Below are 17,381 nucleotides of genomic sequence, written 5' to 3' on the forward strand. Positions count from 1 at the left end.
TCCCCGGACTCTTCCCCCCCCCGACCCCGTGACTCTTTCCCTCCCACCCCGGGACTCTTTCCCCCCCCCCCTCCCCCGGACTCCCTCCCCCCGCCCCACAGCGAAGCCCACAGCCTAAGAATGAATAAATAAGATCTATTGGGAGTTCTCCTGGTGTCCAGGCCAAAATCCCTCCCTCAACCAACACCATCAGAACCAGATCATTGATCTGGTTGGTGTTTGTGGGATCCGGCACAGACTGGTACAGGATGTGACTGACCGGCCAATGAACACCCTGCTTCACAGCTGACCCATTGGTTGTGGATTGTAACCAGGGCATTGGGTCACAAACCTTACGGTCGAAGGTCAGGAACTGCTTCAACTTGTCGAAGTCGGAGGGAGTGACGTACTCCCGAGCGGTTTCTTTGCGATTCTCTATGTAGGGATCTGGTGGGATCATTTCCGGACAATTGGGGATAATTCCATGGCTCTCCATGAAATCCTGGGAACAGAAGACAACCAGAGATCAGCAACTGAACAGCGGGGAGGAACAGAGCAAGACTGAGCCCAGCAAACTTTTCAAATAAAATAAACCACACTGGTGCCCTTGTGCTCATTGTCACTCTTGCCCTTGACCGTACCCTTGCTAATACCCTTGACCACACCAACACCTCACCCATTGTTGGGTTGGCACAACTGCTTCTCATTTCCACTTCCTGACCGAATCCAGTTCAGGTCTTGGACTCACTGAGCTGGCAGTCTAGTTTCTTCAGGTTGTGGGTAGTGTCTTGGATCAGCTGTCAGGAGGCCCGAGAGCCTTGTTCCCCCAGTCCGGGGTCACTGGGATGGCAGCGCAGGGAGGACGAGACCTGACCCAGCAAGTGTTCACACTGGGTAAACATCTGGAGGCTGTCCTAAGGGGGTGGAGATGACCTGGGGGTGGGGTTACCTGGGGGTGGGGATGACCTGGGGGTGGGGATGACCTGGGGTGGAGATGACCTGGGGGGTGGGGATGACCTGGGGGTGGGGATGACCTGGGGGTGGGGATGACCTGGGGGGTGGAGATGACCTGGGGGGTGGGGATGACCTGGGGGTGGGGATGACCTGGGGGTGGGGATGACCTGGGGGTGGGGATGACCTGGGGGTGCGGTTACCTGGGGGTGGGGATGACCTGGGGGGTGGGGATGACCTGGGGGTGGAGATGACCTGGGGGTGGAGATGACCTGGGGGGTGCGGTTACCTGGGGGTGGGGATGACCTGGGGGGTGGGGATGACCTGGGGGTGGAGATGACCTGGGGGGTGCGGTTACCTGGGGTGGGGATGACCTGGGGGTGGAGATGACCTGGGGGGTGGGGATGACCTGGGGGGTGGGGATGACCTGGGGGTGGAGATGACCTGGGGGTGGGGTTACCTGGGGGTGGAGATGACCTGGGGGTGGGGTTACCTGCAGCAGTAGGATTCCTGCTGGGGTTGGGGGAGTGAAGATTACCCTGACTCTTGCTGCACTGTAAGTGACCCCACAGTCACTGCCAAACAATATTTGAAATGCACCAAGATGTTAACGGTGGTTTTAATCAATTTAATTACAGAAACTGGCTGTTGAAAATTTAAATCCACACCCAGCGACACTCTGGGAAATCTTACATCATGTGTGGGATCAGGAGCAAATGAACATCAGTCTGACACACAGAGCATGCGTCATAGGGCAATGATCAGGAGCAGGAACCCTGCTTGATCTCACCTCTCTGACCCAGGGGTCACTGGGCAGTGATCAGGAGCAGAAACCGTGGCTGATTTGCAGTTGATGTGGTGTATATTGACTTTCAAAAGGCATTTGATGAAGTGCCGCATGGTAGGCTTATCATCAAGATTGCGGCCCGTGGAATAAAGGGGGCAGTAGCAACATGGATACAGAATTGGCTAAGTGACAGCAAACAGGTGAACAGTTGTTTTTCGGACTGGAGGGAGGTGTACAGTGGTGTTCCCCAGGGGTCAGTGCTGGGACCACTGCTTTTCTTGATATATATTAATGACTTGGACTTGGGTGTACAGGGCTTAGCTCTGTCTATAGCATGTTGCTTCCGCTGTTTAGCATGCATGTAGTCCTGAGTTGTAGCTTCACCAGGTCTACTGACCCATGGGTTAGGGAGAGGGGAAATCAACCAAGGTTCATGCTTCAGACCACATCCCAGTGACCCCTGGGTTAGAGAAAGGGCAAATCAGCCAGCGTTCCTATTCCTGATCACTGTCCAGTGACCCCTGGGTTAGAGAGAGAAGGAATCAGCCAGGGTTCCTGCTCTTGATCGCTGTCCAGTGGCCCCTGGGTTACAGAGAGGGGAAATGGTTCCTGCTCTTGATCACTGTCTACTCTTGCTCCTATTTTTTATGTTTCTATGTTTTCTACGTCCAGTGATCCCTGGATTAGAGAGAGGGGAAATCAGCCTGTGTTCTGCTTATGATCACTGTCCAGTGATCTCTGAGCTAGAGAGAGGGGAAATAGAATGAAAGGTTACAGCATGGAAGGAGGCCATTCGGCCCATCAAGCCTGCGCTGGCTCTATGCAAGAGCAATCCAGCTAGTCCCACTCCCCCGCCCTATCCCCGTAGCCCTGCAAATTTTTTCCTTTCAAGTACTTATCCAGTTCCCTTTTGAAGGCCATGATTGAATCTGCCTCCACCACCCCCTCGGGCAGTGCATTCCAGATCCTAACCACTCGCTGTGTAAAATGGTTTTTCCTCATGTCACCTTTGGTTCTTTTGCCAATTACCTTAAATCTGTGTCCTCTGGTTCTTGACCCTTCCACCAATGGGAACAGTTTCTCTCTATCTACTCTGTCTAGACCCTTCATGATTTTGAATACCTCGATCAAATCTCCTCTCAATCTTCTTGTTCCAAAGAGAACAACCCCAGCTTCTCCAGTCTATCCACGTAACTAAAGTCCCTCATCCCTGGAATCATTCTAGTAAATCTCTTCTGCACCCTCTCTAAGGCCTTCACATCTTTCCTAAAGTGCGGTGCCCAGAACTGGACACAATACTCCAGTTGTGGTCGAACCAGTGTTTTATAAAGGTTCATCATGACTTCCATACTTTTGTACTCTCTGCCTCTATTTATAAAGCCCAGGATCCCTTATGCTTTTTTAACCGTTTTCTCAACCTGCCCTGTCACCTTCAACGATTTGTGTACATATACCCCCAGATCTCTCTGTTCTTGTACCCCTTTTAGAATTGTGCCCTCTAGTTTATATTGCCTCTCCTCGTTCTTCCGACTGAAATGTATCACTTCACATTTTTCTGCGTTAAATTTCATCTGCCACATGTCCATCCATTCCACCAGCCTGTCTATATCCTCTTGAAGTCTATCACTATCCTCCTCACTGTTTACTACCCTTCCAAGTTTTGTGTCATCTGCAAATTTTGAAATTTTGACGTAGAAAACATAGAAACATAAAAAATAGGAGCAAGAGTAGACAGTGATCAAGAGCAGGAACCATTTCCCCTCTCTGTAACCCAGGGGCCACTGGACAGCGATCAGGAGCAGGAACCCTGGCTGATTCCTTCTCTCTCTAACCCAGGGGTCACTGGACAGTGATCAGGAATAGGAACGCTGGCTGATTTGCCCTTTCTCTAACCCAGGGGTCACTGGGATGTGGTCTGAAGCATGAACCTTGGTTGATTTCCCCTCTCCCTAACCCATGGGTCAGTAGACCTGGTGAAGCTACAACTCAGGACTACATGCATGCTAAACAGCGGAAGCAACATGCTATAGACAGAGCTAAGCGATTCCACAACCAACGGATCAGATCAAAGCTCTGCAGTCCTGCCACATCCAGTCGTGAATGGTGGTGGACAATTAAACAACTAACGGGAGGAGAAGGCTCTGCAAACATCCCCATTCTCAATGATGGCGGAGTCCAGCACGTGAGTGCAAAAGACAAGGCTGAAGCGTTTGCAACCATCTTCAGCCAGAAGTGCCGAGTGGATGATCCATCTCAGCCTCCTCCCGATATCCCCACCATCACGGAAGCCAGTCTTCGGCCAATTCGATTCACTCCACGTGATATCAAGAAATGGCTGAGTGCACTGGATACAACAAAGGCTATGGGCCCCGACAACATCCCAGCTGTAGTGCTGAAGACTTGTGCTCCAGAACTAGCTGCGCCTCTAGCCAAGCTGTTCCAGTACAGCTACAACACTGGCATCTACCCGACAATGTGGAAAATTGCCCAGGTATGTCCTGTCCACAAAAAGCAGGACAAATCCAATCCGGCCAATTACCGCCCCATCAGTCTACTCTCAATCATCAGCAAAGTGATGGAAGGTGTCGTCGACAGTGCTATCAAGCGGCACTTACTCACCAATAACCTGCTCACCGATGCTCAGTTTGGGTTCCGCCAGGACCACTCGGCTCCAGACCTCATTACAGCCTTGGTCCAAACATGGACAAAAGAGCTGAATTCCAGAGGTGAGGTGAGAGTGACTGCCCTTGACATCAAGGCAGCATTTGACCGAGTGTGGCACCAAGGAGCCCTAGTAAAATTGAAGTCAATGGGAATCAGGGGTAAAACTCTCCAGTGGCTGGAGTCATACCTAGCACAAAGGAAGATGGTAGTGGTTGTTGGAGGCCAATCATCTCAGCCCCAGGGCATTGCTGCAGGAGTTCCTCAGGGCAGTGTCCTAGGCCCAACCATCTTTAGCTGCTTCATCAATGACCTTCCCTCCATCATAAGGTCAGAAATGGGGATGTTCGCTGATGACTGCACAGTGTTCAGTTCCATTCGCAACCCCTCAGATAATGAAGCAGTCTGAGCCCGCATGCAGCAAGACCTGGACAACATCCAGGCTTGGGCTCATAAGTGGCAAGTAACATTCGCGCCAGATAAGTGCCAGGCGATGACCATCTCCAACAAGAGAGAGTCTAACCACCTCCCCTTGACATTCAACGGCATTACCATCGCCGAATCCCCCACCATCAACATCCTGGGGGTCACCATTGACCAGAAACTGAACTGGACCAGCCATATAAATACTGTGGCTACGAGAGCAGGTCAGAGGCTGGGTATTCTGCGGCGAGTGACTCACCTCCTGACTCCCCAAAGCCTTTCCACCATCTACAAGGCACAAGTCAGGAGTGTGATGGAATACTCTCCACTTGCCTGGATGAGTGCAGCTCCAACAACACTCAAGAAGCTCGACACCATCCAGGACAAAGCAGCCCGCTTGATTGGCACCCCATCCACCACCCTAAACATTCACTCCCTTCACCACCGGCGCACCGTGGCTGCAGTGTGCACCATCCACAGGATGCACTGCAGCAACTCGCCAAGGCTTCTTCGACAGCACCTCCCAAACCCGCGACCTCTACCACCTAGAAGGACAAGAGCAGCAGGCGCATGGGAACAACACCACCTGCACGTTCCCCTCCAAGTCACACACCATCCCGACTTGGAAATATATCGCCGTTCCTTCATCGTCGCTGGGTCAAAATCCTGGAACTCCCTTCCTAACAGCACTGTGGGAGAACCGTCACCACACGGACTGCAGCGGTTCAAGAAGGCGGCTCACCACCACCTTCTCAAGGGCAATTAGGGATGGGCAATAAATGCCGGCCTCACCAGCGACGCCCACATCCCGTGAACGAATAAAAAAAAAACAGTTATTAGGAGCAGAAGCTCTGGCTGATTCCCCTCTCTAACCCAGGGGTCACTGGGCCGTGATCAGGAGCAGGAACCCTGGCCGTCTTCCCCTCTCCCTAACGCAATGATCACTGGGCAGTGATCAGGAGCAGGAACCATTTCCCCTCTCTGTAACCCGGGGGCCACTGGACAGTGATCAGGAGCTGGAACCTTGCTGATTTCCCCTCTCTTTAACCCAGGGGTCACTGGACAGTGATCAGGAGCAGGAACCCTGGATAATTTGATAGAGGTATTCAAAATTAAGAAGGGTCTTGACAGAGTGGATAGAGAGAAACTGTTCCCATTGGCAGAAGGGTCAAGAATCAGGGGATATGGATTTAAGGTGATTGGCAAAAGAATCAAAGGTGACATGAGGAAAAACTTTTTTACACAGCGAGTGGTTAGGATCTGGAATGCACTGCCCGAGGGGGTGGTGGAGGCAGATTCAATCATGGCCTTCAAAAGGGAACTGGATAAGTACTTGAAAGGAAAAAATTTGCAGGGCTACGGGGATAGGGCGGGGGAGTGGGACTAGCTGGATTGCTCTTGCAGAGAGCCGGCGTGGACTTGATGGGCCGAATGGCCTCCTTCTGTACTGTAACCTTTCTATGATTCTATTTCCCCTCTTTAACCCAGGGGTCACTGGACAGTGATCAGGAGCTGGAACCTTGCTGATTTCCCATCTCTCTAACACAGGGGTCAGTGGACAGTGATTGGGAGCAGGAACCCTGTCTGATTTCCCCTCTCTCTAACCCAGGGGCCACTGGGCACTGACCGGTTATAGTACGGGATGCGGCGTCCAGTTAACACATCTGGGATCTCCTGGTCTTTATGGGTCAGTAGCAGACAGGGTGGGACCTTTGCCCCTTAGTGACCTGGATTCATGCTCTGTGCATACAGTGCCCTCGCCAGTAGTGGGGTGAAGGGGGATGTGGAGCTGGTACAGAGAATCGGACCTACACATGTAAATTTGTCACAGCCGATGAGCCGAAATCTCTTGCCGTAGAACACCACGTCCATGCCCACGTTGAGGTCCCTCCACTGCCAGTAATCTCCGCTGTCGTTCTTTGGGAGCCGCTGCCTGTTGATCAACTTGCCCTGGGGCAACCCAGAGTTATCAACTCTGGGCTCATCAACGGCAATACTGTCATCCTCCAAGTAATAGTAGAGCACAATCGGCCGGACGCGGTAATATTCCTCCGCAGACTCGTGAACCGTCTCTTTGAAATAGCCATCAAACTTCAGAACCTGTTTGAGCAAGAACAAGTGCTTTACACACTGTCACTGAAAGAGTACAGCTCGGTACAACAATGAATGGGGAAAGGGCTGGAAATGGGACTGAGAGGAGAACTGTTTCACACAGAGGGCACAGGGGCGATGGGGTGAATGGGGAAAGCATCATTCCTGGATTCAATGGGCTAGAGCTGAACGAGCTACAAAAGCTTTACCTTCTTATCAAATGCCACATGACCGGGGATGAAATCCTCTGGTGGGGCCTGTCTGGCCTGCCCATAGGTCAATGTGGGTCTCTTGTTAGCTAGGTCGTCCACATCTGACAGAGACAGCTGATTAACCTGGATTGGTTCCCTACCGATCCCAACCTTGGGCACCACAGGCAGAGCGAAGCCATTCTTGTAGGTGAAGGACTGTGAGCGATGAAAGATGGACTTCTGAAAATAATTAGAACTGGATAACTTTCAGAACAGCAAAAGGCCAGAGACACAAGACACCCATTCCTTTATCAAAGATCATCCCTGTCTCCCCCCATATCCCTCAACCCCACCTTCTCCCCATATCCCCAACCCCACCTGCTCTCCATTTCCCCAATCCCACCTACCCACCTTCTCATCATATCCCCCAACCCCACCTACCCACCTTCCGACCATCTCTCTCAACTCCTAGTTTTGGACTCCCCTATTGCTCTATGAATGTTTGATGGGACAGTGTAGAGGGAGCTTTACTCTGTATCTAACCCATGCTGTACCTGCCCTGGGAGTGTTTGACGGGACAGTGTAGAGGGAGCTTTACTCTGTTATCTAACCCGTGCTGTACCTGCCCTGGGAGGGTTTGATGGGACAGTGTAGAGGGAGCTTTACTCTGTATCTAACCCTGTACCTGCCCTGGGAGTGTTTGATGGGACAGTGTAGAGGGAGCTTTACTCTGTATCTAACCCTGTACCTGCCCTGGGAGTGTTTGATGGGACAGTGTAGAGGGAGCTTTACTCTACACACCCTCCTGGACTCTCGGTCGCGACTGCAGAGGACACTATCTATCCCCCTGATTATAGAATCCCTGATGACTACAACCTTTCTATTCTGATCCTCCCCCCTTGGACTGCTTCCTGCTCCACTGTGTCATGGTCAGCATTCTGGCCGTCCTCTCCACAGCCTTCATCCTTATCCTCACAGGTAGAAAATACATTGTACCTATTGGATAAGACCAGTGTCTGCAGGACCTCCTTCTCTATCTCCCCTTGGTTCCCACTAACCTGCTGACTAACAGTCACACTCTCCCCTTCCTGTACCTGTGCTTTCCTCTGAGGTGTGACTGGATTCTGAAGAAAACTCTCCAGATGTTCCTCCCCCTCCCTTATGTGTCGGAGTGTCTGTAACTCACACTCCAGCACCAGGACTCTGAGCCACAGCGTCTCAGGGCAGAGACATTTCTTGCAGATGTGGCAATCTGAGACAATCTCGCCGTCCACAAACTCCCACATATTACAGATCCGACACACAGCCAGCACTGCCCTTTCTAGTTTTTAAAAATCTATTTATTAGTATTATTTTAGTTCTAGAAATAATACAATTACTTGAGATCTAGATTATATTTAGTAAATGGATTTAGCTTGATTTTGGGTTTTTTTATAGCTATTTAGCCTTGTTTTTTGTTTATTAACTTCTTTATTTTATGATCTCCTTACCACCTATTCATTATTTATACAAGGATTTAATTGAAAGAAATTCAGAACCCTTTAATGTTAGTATCCTCTATTTAGTTACATCTAATTAATTAATTAAACACTTAGTGGTAAATTAGACACTTACATCGAGTTATATTGAAACTACAGCACAGAAACAGGCCATTCGGCCCATCTGGTCTATGCCGGTGTTTATGCTCCACACGAGCCTCCTCCCTCCCTACTTCATCTCACCCTATCAGCATATCCTTCTATCCCTTTCTCCCTCATGTGTTTATCTCGTTTCCCCTTAAATGTATCTACACTATTCACCTCAACTACTCCTTGTGGGAGCGAGTTCCACATTCTCACCACTCTCTGGGTAAAGAGATTTCTCTTGAATTCCCTATTGGATTTATTAGCGGCTATTTTATATTAATGACCTCTAGTTTTGAACTCCCCCACAAGTAGAATCATAGAATCGTTACAGCACAGAAGGAGGCCATTCAGCCCATTGAACCCCTGCCGGCTCTTTGTAAGAGCAATCCAATTAGTCCCATTCCCCCGCTCTTTCCCCGCAGCCCTGCAAATTTATTCCCTTCAAGTATTTATCCAATTCCCTTTTGAAAGCCACGATTGAATCTGCTTCCACCGCCCTTTCAGGCAGCGCATTCCAGATCATAACAACTCACTGCGTAAAAAAAATTTTCCTCATGTCGCCTTTGGGTCTTTTGCCGATCACCTTAAATCTGTGTCCTCTGGTTCTCGGCCCTTCTGCCAATGGGAACAGTTTCTCTTTATTTACTTTATCTAATCACTTCTATCAAATCTCCTCTCAACCTTCTCTGCTCTAAGGAGAACAACCCCAGCTTCTCCAGTCTATCCACATAACTGAAGAAACATTTTCTCTACGTCTACCCTATCAAACCTTTTCATTATCTTGAAGACCTCTATCAGGTCACCCCTCAGCCTTCTCATTTCTAAAGAAAAGAGCCCCACCCTGTTCAGCCTTTCCTGATGAGGATATCCTCTCAGTTCTGGTATCATCCTTGTGAATCTTTTTTGCACCTTCTCCAATGCCTCTACATCCTTTCTATAATATGGAGACCAGAACTGTTCACAATACTCCGAGTGTGGTCTAACCAAGATTCTGTACAAGTTTAACATAACTTCTCTGCTTTTCAATTCTATCCCTCTAGAAATTAACCCCAGTGCTTGATGGCACTAAAGAGTGACAAATCCCCAGGACCAGAGGGTTTCCATCCCAGGATGTTAAAGGAAGTAGGTGAGCACATTGCAGATGCCGTAACTATAATCTTCCAAGATTCTCTCGATTCAGGAACCGTTCCTTCAGATTGGAAAATTGCACATCACTCCGCTATTTAAGAAAGGTGAGAGAAGGAAACCAGGGAATTATAGACCAGTTAGCCTAACATCTGTTGTCAGGAAATTTCTAGAGTCTATAATTAAGGATAGTGTGACTGAACACCTTGAAAATTTTCAGCTGATCAGAGAGAGCCAGCATGGATTTGTAAACCTGATTGAATTTTTTGAAGAGGTGACTAAAGTAGTGGACAGGGGAATGTCTATGGATGATGTTTAAATGGACTTCCAGAAAGCATTCGATAAAGTTCCTCATGAGAGACTGTTAGCTAAAGTTGAAGCTCATGAAATTGAGGGCAAATTATTGACCTGGTTAGGAAATTGGCTGAGCGGCAGGAGACAGAGAGTAGGGATAATGGGCAGGGACTCAAATTTACAGGATGTGATTGGTGTCTCATGGGGAACTGTGTTGGGGCCTCAACTATTCACTGTATTTATTAACAACTTAGATGACGGGATAAAGAGCTACATATCCAAGTTTGCCGATGACAAAGATAGGCAACGTTGTAAGCAGTGTAGATGGAAGCATGAAAGTACAGAGAGATATTAATAGATTGTGAATGGGCAAAACTGTGGCAAATGGATTTCAATGTAGGCAAGTGTGAGGTCATCCACTTTGGACCTAAAAGGATAAATCAGAGTACTTTCTAAATGGTGTAAAGCTCGAAACAGTGGCGGTCCGAAGAGACTTAGGGGTTCAGGTACATAGATCATTAAAATGTCATGGACAGGTACAGAAAATAATCAAAAAGGCTAATGGATTGCTGGCCTTTATATCTAGAGAATTAGAATACAAGGGGGTAGAGGTTATGCTACAGCTATACAAAGCACTGGTTAGACCACACCTGGAGTAGTGTTCAGTTCTGGGCACCGCACCTTAGGAAGGAGATATTGGCCTTGGAGGGAGTGTAGCGTAGGTTTACTAGAATGATGCCCGGACTTCAAGGGTTAAATTACGAGGAGAGATTACACAAATTGGGGTTGTATTCCCTGGAATTTAAAAGGTTAAGGGGTGATTTGATCAAAGTTTTCAAGATATTAAGGGGAACTGATAGGGTAGATAGAGAGAAACTATTTCTGCTGGTTGGGGAGTCTGGGACAAGGGGACAAAGACTAAAAATTAGAGTCAGGACTTTCAGGAGTGAAGTTAGGAAACACTTCTACACACAAAGAGGGGGGAGAAGTTTAGAACTCTCTTCCGCAAATGGCAGTTGATGCTAGCTCAATTGTTGATTTTAAATCTGAGATTGCGGCCCATGGAATAAAAGTGGCAGTAGCAACATGGATACAGAATTGGCTAAGTAACAGGAAACAGAGAGTAGTGGTGAACGGTTGTTTTTTGGACTGGAGGGAGGTGTACAGTGGTGTTCCCCAGGGGTCGGTGCTGGGACCACTGCTTTTCTTGATATATATTAATGACTTGGACTTGGGTGTACAGGGCACAATTTCAAAATTTGTAGATGACGCAAAACTTGGAAGGGTAGTGAACAGTAAGGAGGATAGTGATAGACTTCAAGAGGATATAGACAGGAAATTGTGCCCTGTACACCCAAGTCCAAATCATTAATATCAAGAAAAGCAGTGATCCCAGCACCAATCCCTGGGGAACACCACTGTACACCTCCCTCCAGTCCGAAAAACAACCGCTCACCACTACTCTCTGCTACCTGTTACTTAGCCAATTTTTTATCCATGCTGCCACTGCCCCCTTTATTCCATGGGCTTCAATCTTGATGACAAGCCTATTATGTGGCACTTTATCAAACACCTTTTGAAAGTCCATGTGCACCACATCAACTGCATTGCCCTCATCGACCCTCTCTGTTACCGCATCAAAGAACTCTATCAGTTAGTTAAACACGATTTGCCTTTCACAAACCCCTGCTGGCTTTCCCTAATTAATCTACACTTGTCCAAGTGACTGCTAATTCTGTCCCAGATTATCGTTTCTAAAAGTTTCCCCACCACTGAGGTTAAACTGACTGGCCTGTAGTTGCTCGGTTTATCCTTACACCCTTTTTTGAACAAGGGTGTAACATTTGCAATTCTCCAGTCCTCTGGCACCACCCCCGTATCTACGGATGTTTGGAAGATTATGGCCAGTACCTCCGCAATTTCCACCCTTACTTCCCTCAGCAACCAAGGATGCATCCCATCCGGACTGGGTGACTTATCTACTTTAAGTACAGCTAACCTTTCCAGTACCTCCTCTTTATCAATTTTTAGCCCATCCAGTATCTCAACTACCTCCTCCTTTACTGAGACTGTGGCAGCATCTTCTTCCTTGGTAAAGACAGATGCAAAGTACTCATTTAGTACCTCAGCCATCCCCTCTGCCTCCATGAGTAGATCTCCTTTATGGTCCCTAATCGGCCCCACACCTCCTCTTACTACCTGTTTACTGTTTACATGCCTGTAGAAGACTTTTGGATTCCCTTTTATATTTGCTGCCAGTCTATTCTCATACTCTCTCTTTGCCCCTCTTATTTCCTTTTTCACTTCCCCTCTGAACTTTCTATATTCAGCCTGGTTCTCACTTGTGTTTTCAACCTGACATCTGTCATACGCCCCCTTTTTTCTGCTTCATCTTACTCTCTGGGAGCTCTGGCTTTAGTTGCCCTATCTTTCCCCTCGTGGGAATGCACCGAGACTGTACCTGAACCATCTCCTCTTTAAAGGCCGCCCACTGTTCAATTACAGATTTGTCTGCCAATCTTTGATTCCAATTTACCCGGGCCAGATCTGTTCTTATCGTATTGAAAGTGACCCTCCTCCAATTGAGTATTTTTACTTTAGAGTGGTCCGTGTCCTTTTCCATAGATATTCTAAACCTTATGATATTATGATTGCTGCTCCCTAAATGTTCCCCCACTGACACTTGCTCCACTTGACCCACCTCATTCCCCAATGCCAGCAATGATCCAGCAATGCCTCCTTCCTCATTGGGCCAGAAACGTACTGGTCAAGAAAGTTCTCCTGAACACACTTCAAAAATTCCTCCCCCTCTTTGCCCCTTTACACTATTACTATCCCAGTCTATATTAGGATAGTTGAAGTCCCCAGTTATCACTGCTCTATGGTTCTTGCACCTCTCTGTAATTTCCCTGCAAATTTGCTCCTCTATATCCTTCCCACTAGTTGGTGGCCTATAGAATACACCCAGTAGTGTAATGGAACCTCTATTGTTTCTGAACTCTAACCAAATAGATTCTGTCCTTGACCCCTCCAGGACATCCTCTCTCGCCAGTACTGTAATATTCTCCTTAATCAATACTGCCACCCCCCTCCTTTCTTCCTTTTCCTATCTTTCCTGAACACCTTGTATCCAGGAATATTTAGTACCCAATCCTGACCCTTTTTGGAGCCAGGTCTCCATTATCGCCACGACATCATATTCCCATGTGGCTAATTGCACCTGCAGCTCACCCACCTTGTTTTCTCATTCTCATTCTCTACCACCCACCCAAGCACCACGCCAAGTTTCTCACTAAGATATCTTCACTGCTTTCCTCCCTCAGTCTCCGCACTGAGCGACTTCTCATCCTCGGTGATTTCAACCTTCATCTCAACTCATCATGCTCTCTCTCCTCTGAGTTCACTGCCCTCCTATCCTCCCTTAATCTCTCCCTCCACATAACCTCCCCTACCCATATTCACGGCCACCCCTTCGACCTTGCCATCTCACGTGGCCTCTCTACTCCCATCGTGTCAATCACGGATAAGGCCATCTCTGATCACTTCCTTGTATCCCTTTCCACCCACATCCCCCTTCCCCCTCCCAACCCCGCTTCCTTCTGTGTCCGCCCTTGGAAAAAACTCTTCCCCCAGGTCACTTACAACAGCACTTTCAAATTCCCACCTGTTGTTGGCCTCCGTCTGCCATGATACTTCTACAAAAGTCAATCTGCTCAATCACACCCTCACCTCCACTTTGTTGCCCTTGTCCCCAGTAAAACCATTGCTCTCACCCTAGTCATTCCCCCAGTACAGTCCTTATCTCCGCTCCCTTAAGTCCAAAGGATGCAGACTTGAACATTGATGGCACACAACTGGCTTAGCCATTCATCGCCAGATCTGACTGGATCACATCAAGCACTGTCGGGTCCTGCTCTCCTCTGCCAAAACTGCTCACTATTCCAAGTTCATCCTGAAATGCAAAGATAACCCGGCTTCTCTTCTCCACAAACGGTCTTCTTAAACCCCTCTCCCCTGGCCCCTCCACCCTCGCCTCCAACTTTCAAATGGCATTTGATAAAGTATCACATAATAGGCTTGTTAGCAAAATTAAAGCCCATGGGATTAAAGGGACAGTGACAGCGTGGATATAAAATCGGCTAGGGGACAGAAAGCAGAGAGTCGTGGTGATCGGTTGTTTTTCAGACTGGAGGGAAGTTTACAGTGGTGTTCCCCAGGGGTCAGTATCAGGACCACTGCTCTTTTTCATATATATTAATGACCTGGACTTGGGTTTAGAGGATATAATTTCAAAGTTTGCAGATGACACGAAACTCGTAAATGTGGTAAACAATGTGGAGAATAGTAACAGACTTCAGGAGGACAGAGACAGACTGGTGAAATGGGCAGACACATGGCAGGTGGAATTTAACACAGAGAAGTGTGAAGTGATGCATTTTGGTAGGAAGAATGAGGAGAGGCAAAATAAACTAAATGGTACAATTTTAAAGGGGGTGCAGGAACAGAGAGACCTGGAGGTTCACTTACACAAATCATTGAAGGTGGCAGGACAAGTTGAGAAGGCAGTTAAAAAAACAGGTGGGATCCTGGGCTTTATTAATAGAGGCATAGAGTACAATAGCGAGGAAGTTATGCTAAACCTTTATAAATCACTGGTTAGGCCTCAGCTGGAGAATTGTGTCCAATTCTGGGCACCGCACTTTAGGAAGGATGTCAAGGCCTTAGAGAGGGTGCAGAGGAGATTTACTAGAATGGTTCCAGGGATGAGGGACTTCAGTTATGTGGAGAGACTGGAGAAGATGGGATTGTTCTCCTTAGAACAGGGAAGGTTAAGGGGAGATTTGATCGAGGTGTTCAAAATCATGAACGGTTTTGACAGAGTAAATAAGGAGAAACTGTTTCCAGTGGCAGAAGGATCAGTAACCAGAGGACACAGATTTAAGATAATTGGCAAAAGAACCAGAGGGGAGAATATTTTTTTACGCAGTGAGTTGTTCTGATCTGGAATGCACTGCCTGAAAGAGCGGTGGAAGCAGATTCAATAATAACTTTCAAAAGGGAATTGGATAAATACTTGAAGGGGAAAACATTTGCAGGACTGTGGGGAAAGAGCAGGGGAGTGGGACTAATTGGATTGCTCTTCCAAAGAGCCGGCACAGGCACAATGGGCTGAATGGCCTCCTTCTGTGCTGTATGACTCTGTGATTCTAACAAGTGCGAGGAGCTCATGGATTTCTTTGTCACTAAGATTGAGACCATCCGTTCAGCTGCCTCTGCTGCTTCCCTCCCTTCCCCTGGCCCACCAAGCCAAACTTCCTCTATGGTTCCCCCCTGCCCTCACCCTGAACTCGCTCCTTTCTCTAGTTTCTCTCCTATCTCCCCTCATGCCCTCTCCAAGCTCATCTTGACCATGAGACCCACCTCCTGCTCCCTCAACCCTATTCCCACTAAATTGACTCGGGTTCTGTTACTGGATTAATAATCCAGAGAATTTGAATTCAATTTAAAAAATCTGGAAATAAATATCTAATATCAGTAAAAGTGACCACGAAGCTGACAGATTGTTGTAAAAACCCAACTGGTTCACTGACGTCCTTTAGGGAAGGAAACCTGCCGTCCTTCCCCGCGGGGTCTGGGCCTACACGTGACTCCAGTCCCACACCAACATGGTTGACTCTTGACTGCTTTCTGAAGTGGCCGAGCAAACCCCTCAGTTGTATCAAACTGCTACCAGCGGTTCAAGAAGGCGGCCTGCCATCACCATCACCTTCTCAGGGCAACTAGGGACAGGCAATAAATAAGGGCCTTAAATAAAAAACAGGCCTTGCCAGTGATGCCCACATCCCGAGAATTAATTTTAAAGAAACAAACAAAACAAAATTAAAACTGCTGACCGCTGACTTGCCTTCCTGGCCTGCATATTAGTTGATACAGTGAATGGTTCCCTCCCTGTATAGGCTTAGTGAGAGTGCTGTCGACATTTGCAGAGGAGTTTTAGTTAATATGCGAAAGCACTAAATATAAATGTAGCTAAAGCCCTCCTTCCACCATTGATCCCTTCATCCCACTGCCCCCACCCCTCCCTCAGTGCTTTGTCCTTACCGTGGGGTCTCGGTAACTATATCCAGGCAGGAACGGCAGCCCGCGAACAGGGTGACACGACATGGAGACTCACCGGGGAACTGACCACACCCCACTGCGATTCTAATCACTGTATCGCTGGCCGATTTCAAACACTCTCTCTCTCTCTCTGATTATAATCGATACTCTCTCTCTCTCTCTCCGATTATAATCGATACTCTCTCTCTCTCTCTGATTATAATCGATACTCTCTCTCTCTCTCTCTCCGATTATAATCGATACTCTCTCTCTCTCTCTCTCTCTGATTATAATCGCTCCTCTCTCTCTCTCTCTCTGATTATAATCGCTCCTCTCTCTCTCTCTCTGATTATAATCGCTCCTCTCTCTCTCTCTGATTATAATCGCTCCTCTCTCTCTCTCTCCGATTATAATCGCTCCTCTCTCTCTCTCTCTCTGATTATAATCGCTCCTCTCTCTCTCTCTCCGATTATAATCGCTCCTCTCTCTCTCTCTCTGATTATAATCGCTCCTCTCTCTCTCTCTCCGATTATAATCGCTCCTCTCTCTCTCTCTGATTATAATCGCTCCTCTCTCTCTGATTATAATCGCTCCTCTCTCTCTCTCTGATTATAATCGCTCCTCTCTCTCTCTCTCTCTCTGATTATAATCGCTCCTCTCTCTCTCTCTCCGATTATAATCGCTCCTCTCTCTCTCTCTCTCTGATTATAATCGCTCCTCTCTCTCTCTCTGATTATAATCGCTCCTCTCTCTCTCTCTCTCTGATTATAATCGCTCCTCTCTCTCTCTCTCTCTGATTATAATCGCTCCTCTCTCTCTCTCTCTCTGATTATAATCGCTCCTCTCTCTCTCTCCGATTATAATCGCTCCTCTCTCTCTCTCTCTCTGATTATAATCGCTCCTCTCTCTCTCTCTCTCTGATTATAATCGCTCCTCTCTCTCTCTCTCTCTGATTATAATCGCTCCTCTCTCTCTCTCTCTGATTATAATCGCTCCTCTCTCTCTCTCTGATTATAATCGCTCCTCTCTCTCTCTGATTATAATCGCTCCTCTCTCTCTCTCTCTCTCCGATTATAATCGCTCCTCTCTCTCTCTCTGATTATAATCGCTCCTCTCTCTCTCTCTGATTATAATCGCTCCTCTCTCTCTCTCTCC

General features: G+C 47.9%; 1 protein-coding gene across 1 annotated transcript; it reads right to left on the reverse strand.

Annotated features, from left to right (window-relative positions):
• Positions 1–331: 331 nt before the first annotated feature.
• On the reverse strand, positions 332–16,607 carry LOC137309804 (EF-hand domain-containing protein 1-like; the record flags this gene model as incomplete). Its single annotated transcript, XM_067977834.1, has 4 exons — positions 16,230–16,607; positions 7,102–7,323; positions 6,614–6,901; positions 332–481 (listed from the first exon to the last, which is right to left on the reverse strand). Coding segments are annotated over exons 1-4 (723 nt in total), but the record flags the coding sequence as incomplete, so codon positions are not given.
• Between the last annotated feature and the right edge of the window lie 774 nt (positions 16,608–17,381).

This window comes from Heptranchias perlo, unplaced genomic scaffold (assembly GCF_035084215.1).
Source record: "Heptranchias perlo isolate sHepPer1 unplaced genomic scaffold, sHepPer1.hap1 HAP1_SCAFFOLD_1809, whole genome shotgun sequence".
NCBI lineage: Eukaryota > Metazoa > Chordata > Chondrichthyes > Hexanchiformes > Hexanchidae > Heptranchias > Heptranchias perlo.